At 26.5% G+C, this 5,791-nt stretch overlaps 2 protein-coding genes across 2 annotated transcripts; one reads left to right on the top strand and one right to left on the bottom strand.

The window, feature by feature from the left end:
* Positions 1–656: 656 nt before the first annotated feature.
* Positions 657–1,311, top strand: LOAG_17500 (hypothetical protein; the record flags this gene model as incomplete). The annotated part of the gene is made up of 2 exons (XM_020450162.1): positions 657–717; positions 1,052–1,311. 2 exons carry the CDS (start codon positions 657–659, stop codon positions 1,309–1,311), a joined length of 321 nt encoding a protein of 106 aa, XP_020306210.1.
* A 1,997-nt stretch (positions 1,312–3,308) lies between these two features.
* On the bottom strand, positions 3,309–5,275 carry LOAG_12022 (hypothetical protein; the record flags this gene model as incomplete). Its single annotated transcript, XM_003147536.1, has 5 exons — positions 3,309–3,398; positions 3,818–3,986; positions 4,530–4,648; positions 4,751–4,889; positions 5,142–5,275. The coding sequence occupies 5 exons, from the start codon at positions 5,273–5,275 to the stop codon at positions 3,309–3,311; spliced, it is 651 nt and encodes a 216-aa protein (XP_003147584.1).
* Positions 5,276–5,791: the final 516 nt, after the last annotated feature.

Raw genomic sequence — 5,791 nt, 5'->3', positions numbered from 1 at the left:
ACGATTGCCATTTTGGTGGCATCTAAGATTATTTAATATATTAGCATCAGTGTTATAACACATAGCCAAAACCATCTTTAGACTAAAAAACACATTGAAGCTAAGAATGAAAGGTCATTTAAAGGTTAAAGCTTTAAATTTAATTTAAGATTATTTAAAAGTTAATAAGAATTGTAACAAGTAACTAACATTAAATCGATCACCACTATTGAAACCATTTGGTGCTGAACAAAATACTACATGAAAATGTCGTCCAACATATGAGATTTGTAGTAATAAAACATTGTCACAATGTTCTCTATTTGATAAGATATCTTTTATCACTGTAAAGGAATGATAAAATTATGTAAAATTTATTTTGCTTTCAATCAATTTTCATATAATTCAAATATTCGGATCAAAAAAAAAAAGAAAATCTTCATTTCTTATACACCATTGATATTCATCGTTATCAGTTCTTACTTCATTGATAGTTAATGTTATCAAAATCGTTTAAAAAATTATCATTACGTGATAATAATTTTTAAAGGACGTCAAATAGGTCAAAATTATTTTCCTCGCGTAGTTAATGAAAAATATAAACATGTAGAAACTTTACAGACAAACAACACACACACAGACATATACATACACATACGTAGATTATATACATGTGTATGGTTCCATTTTATGATTTACTCGAATGTTCTGACAAAGCATATTACGATAATGATTACAGTACTTCTACTATCTATAATATCTATTTTAACGTACACAGGAAATTTATTTGATTAAAATAGCAATACGAAAAACGATTAAAATTTATAAATATGTAATTTTAGCGCATATACATGTAATGTAAACGTAAAATAAGAACACAATTATTACAACTATACTGTATGATTAGAATACTTTATGTTTAGGATACTGTACATTATGAGTTAAACCATTTGATAGATTTAATATGCAAAAAAAAAGGAAAAAAAGTTTAAAGTCGTACCAGTTTCATTTGAAGTTAACTGTAACTGAAGGTTAACCGTTTGAAGTTTATCACCACGTATTAGTGTAATAGGAAATGGTATCGATGACATAAAAGGGTCAGTTGAAAGAAGTGAAGGTAATGATAATGTCGATGGTGATGATGATAACGATGATAATGATGGAGGTGGTGGTGGTACTGGTTGTAATGGCAATGGTGGTGGTGGTGGTTGTGGTTGTGGTGGTGGTGGTTGTGGTTGTAGTTGTATTGGTGGTAGTGATGGTACATATTCTGATAATGTTCGTTCAGAAAACGATGATGAAGTTTGTGATAGAAGTGGAAAAATAGGATGACCAAAAGAAAAATTTTGAAACCATATCGGTAATACACTATTACTATCATTATTATTTTCAAATAATGAGGTAGATTTTGATAATCGAAATGGATACATGATAATAATGATGACGATGATAGTAATAGATGATGATGATGATGACGATGATGTTATAAGTGACACCTTTATGATGTTCATTCACCACCCTATTACTTACTTACTATTACTACTATTATTATAGCTACAGTATGATCTTTGAAATAGGATCGTTGAAGGATAGGAGTTGTTTAACAGTAGATCCCCATTTTCATCCTATTCTTGCCAATTCTTTATTCCCTTGATAATATACGGATGGAGTTCTATTGGATGATGACTAAATTTGATATAGCAAAAAGGGAAGATTCAATTTACCCTTAAAGCTTTACTAAACATCATTATTCTTTTCATTTTCTTCATTTCTCTCTCTTTTTCTCTCTCTCTCTACGAAAAAAAAAAGGAGAAAAAAAATAAAAGAACCCTACTAATATCATCAAATAGATTTATTTCATACTACTACCGTAACCTGAATAGATAGAATTAGAGAATTGGTTAGAAAAGAATGCTTCCAACAACCCTCTCTATTCATCTATCGATCATTCTTCTATCCATTTATCTATCTATCTATCTATCTATCTATCTATCTATCATCGATCTATCTATCTATCTATCTATCTATCTATCTATCTATCTATCGATCTATCTATCTATCCATGTATCTAATCTATCTATTATATCAACCTATATATTATTTACTTAATTGAAATATTCGATAAATATGATATTTCAGCCTAGAATATCTAATTTACTTCTAATCTAACTTATCCTATCAAATAGTAACATTATTACATTAACATTTTCCATCCATTAACTAACAAACAAAGTAAATAAGTAAGTAAGTGAATAAGTAAGCCCATTAGAGCAAATGTCAATTGAGAAAATATAATTAACTTTTAGGATTAATGGTGGAGGGGAAAGGTCAATATTGAACTGAGTGCCATTTTCATCTCATCTTGTTAGATAATACAATAAGGTTAACATTACAATAACCTTATGCGCTCATCCACTAATTATATTCTATTCATTTGATTATCATTTCGTTTAACAAAACAATATTTCCATTTCTAATACTCAATTATTAGTCTACTAACCTTTAACCTCTTCCTTTTTTCTTTCTTTTTCACCTATCTTTTTCTAATTCTTCAATCTCTCTCATCTTCATTATATTCCAATTTAAAGAAAAAAAATTTTTCCTTTAAATAAATCTTTTGTCTTGCAATATGCAATATTATGCAAATAACCTTCCTTAAAACTTTTTTGTTATATTTCTTTTTTTTTCTTCAAACAATTGAAAATAATTACTTTTATAACACAATAAGGTTATTGGGTTCCTAGGCTAATGTTGATAATTTTTCCTAACTTATCAATGCTAGCAAAATTTATTTTAAAAAAAAAAAACACAACTTATCATTTTTATTACTGTTTGTTTAAATTTTAATAAAAATTCATAGTAATTATTCATAAATTTCAAATTTTAAATAAATTATATTCACAGTTAAAAATTACGAATAATTCATTATTTAATATTATTTTTGTTTTCTATTTATTCTAAGAAAGAAAAACATATTTAGATATATTTCGTTTAGATATATTTAATTATGCAAAATGATAATTAATTATCATATAACCATGTCAACACCACTTATGGATGATTAGAATTTTTTTTTTTATATATCCATAATATGCATTAACAATCCTTTTAGACATACATACTGATACATAAACTGTTAGATAATAACTTTGTACAAAAAATAATTTCATTTCCTTTTTTTTAGATTATTTTAAAATCAAATTTATTGAAATGAATAACTGGTTTAACATAATTAAATAATGATTATCTTTGTTATCATTCACTCCCTTTTTTCCCCTCCTCCTTCCTTCCTTGATAATTGATAATCGAGATCACTATTATTTATATTGCTATGATTTTGTGCCAAATAATTTGTAAACAAAAGATTCGGCTAGTAATGAAAAATATAGAATGGCAAATTGATAGATATGCGTGAATACCTGTAATTTTTTTAATATTAAATTAAATTATTGAATAGATAAAATATGATCAATATAATGATAATTATGTAAAATGGTAACTAATTATCATATCATTATATCAACGCCATTTGTGAATGATTGATTTTTTTTTTTTTTTTTTGTTGATATCTATGATATCCATTAACAATTTCTTTAGATATACATACTGATATGTAAAACTTAATTATTCCATTTCTCCAATATCATTTTAATATTCTTGTATTCAAAAATTTTTTTTTATTTTGAAAAATTTAAAGGAGAGGATTTTATAAGGAGAGAGGAAATGAGAAAGAGAGAGAGGGGGAGAGAGAGGGGTGATAAAAATGGTAAAAGAAGACACTCACTTCAATAAGTATTTAATTAATTGGAATTAATTAATTTATAAATAATTCACAAACCATAGTTCCATCATTATTTGCAATTAATAATTGTAATGTAATAAAGCTAATCATTGTATAAAAAACTGTTAAAAGTATGTAAGGGAAAGTTAAACCAAATAATATTCCAATTGCTATGTGACAGGTAAAACTGCCAATAATTGTTATTAAAATTAACAATGAACGTTCACTAAAATAAAAAATAATCAAATTAAAATTGAAATTGGATTAATTTAATTAAATGTCTTGTTTTCTAAAAGTTTTATCATATGATAACCCATTTGAAATACTACTATATTTATCATTTCACATCTTCATATTTTTCACTTGCTTCTCACTTTTTTAATTAATAACTTTAATTAATTTTAATTAATGAAAACACTCTTTTACGATTACTGTATATGATTACAAAGTTTATTTTGATTAAGATACAGCAGGACAAACTTAGTAAACATTTTTTTCTTGACCTTTTTTAGGATAAACTTGCTAGTCATCATAAGTAACCGATCAAGGTAACGCAAAAAAAAAACCCTAGAAATATTAGCCTTTCCATCTTTAATCATACTCATTTGACGTAATACCACGTCATTAGTGTCACGTATCAGTTGAAGTATAAATAGTAACAGAGGGATCAATTTACAGTAAAATGAATTAATCATTCCAATTAAAATGAGGTTGAATTGTTAAGCTTAAATGAAACTTTATGAATTGTTAAATTTAAATAAAACTTTACTTTTGCCTTGCTGAATGAAGTAATGGCGCAATAATACCAATAAAAAATGGTGTTAAAGCGGCAAATGGAGATAAATTATGAAGTATACGATTTGAGAGTATATAACCTGTTAATAAACCCTAAAAATAAAACATTTAGCAATAAAATTTCATTTATAAACCATTAGCTGCTACTAATTACAACCATTATAAATCATTAGCGACATATGCGCTTCTGCTTACTTCAACCATAGAGAGTGTTAGTAGCGCATGTCGTAGTATCATATCATTCCATGCATATTTTCTAACTGATAATTTATTGATGTAATGACATGTTATCAGTGGTAAAAGGACATAAGCACAAATAGTAGCCACAAAAGTGCTAAAATTATATTCACTTCATCAATCATTTTTTGGTATAAAATAATTAAAGGTTAATAGTATTGGAAAATTCCTTGAAAAAAAAACGAAAGTTCCATAAATACCTTTCTTTTTCTTTTATGATAAAATTATCATCCAAATCTATTTGGATAAATAAGATGAATGACGGGATGAATCATTCATAAGTTGAATTTGTATTCAAATAAAGGTTAAAAATTAATAAACAGTCGTTGACAATAGATATTTATATTACCCAATAATTTGTCTAATTAAAATTGAAAAGAAATATGCGGAGAAAGTTGAGAAAATAGAACATGTTAGAAGAAGAAGCGCAGTCCATATAAATGTTTGCATTATCTTTTCAGCATCATATTTGACAGGTGTCATATTAGTTATCATATCCAATAATTGTGATTTTTTTTTATACATTCGCGGTTGTAACATTTTAAATCTTTGCTGATAATGCTTAATCTGTAAAATAGATCACTCCTTGTTATGATTAAATTATTCTTTTTATAATTACTTCGCCTAAGCGAATTTTCTTCCATTATCTCATCAATTAGTTGTTGGTATATCAGGTTTTGAATCCGGTTAATCCGTAACAATTCATAGATGAATGCCCGCTCCAATAGCTAATAAATACTATAGAAGTTACTGCTGCAGAAATATTTGGTAAGATACTTCATTGCTTAGTATCATGACAAGAAGCACAATGAGTAGTAACATACCAGGTATGGTCACAATAACAATTTTATCAAAGCGTGAGAAGTATTATAACTACTTCCTTGCAATAAACATTTTATACTCAAATACTTCTCAACTTTCAATTTATATAATAGAAATACTAAGTGTACATTTTCCTCTCTCTCTCTCTCTCGCCTCCTACTCCCTCTCTTCTTATTT

This window comes from Loa loa (genome assembly GCF_000183805.2).
Source record: "Loa loa unplaced genomic scaffold supercont3.83, whole genome shotgun sequence".
Lineage (NCBI taxonomy): Eukaryota > Metazoa > Nematoda > Chromadorea > Rhabditida > Onchocercidae > Loa > Loa loa.
This window is presented reverse-complemented; position numbering and strand designations above follow the sequence as displayed.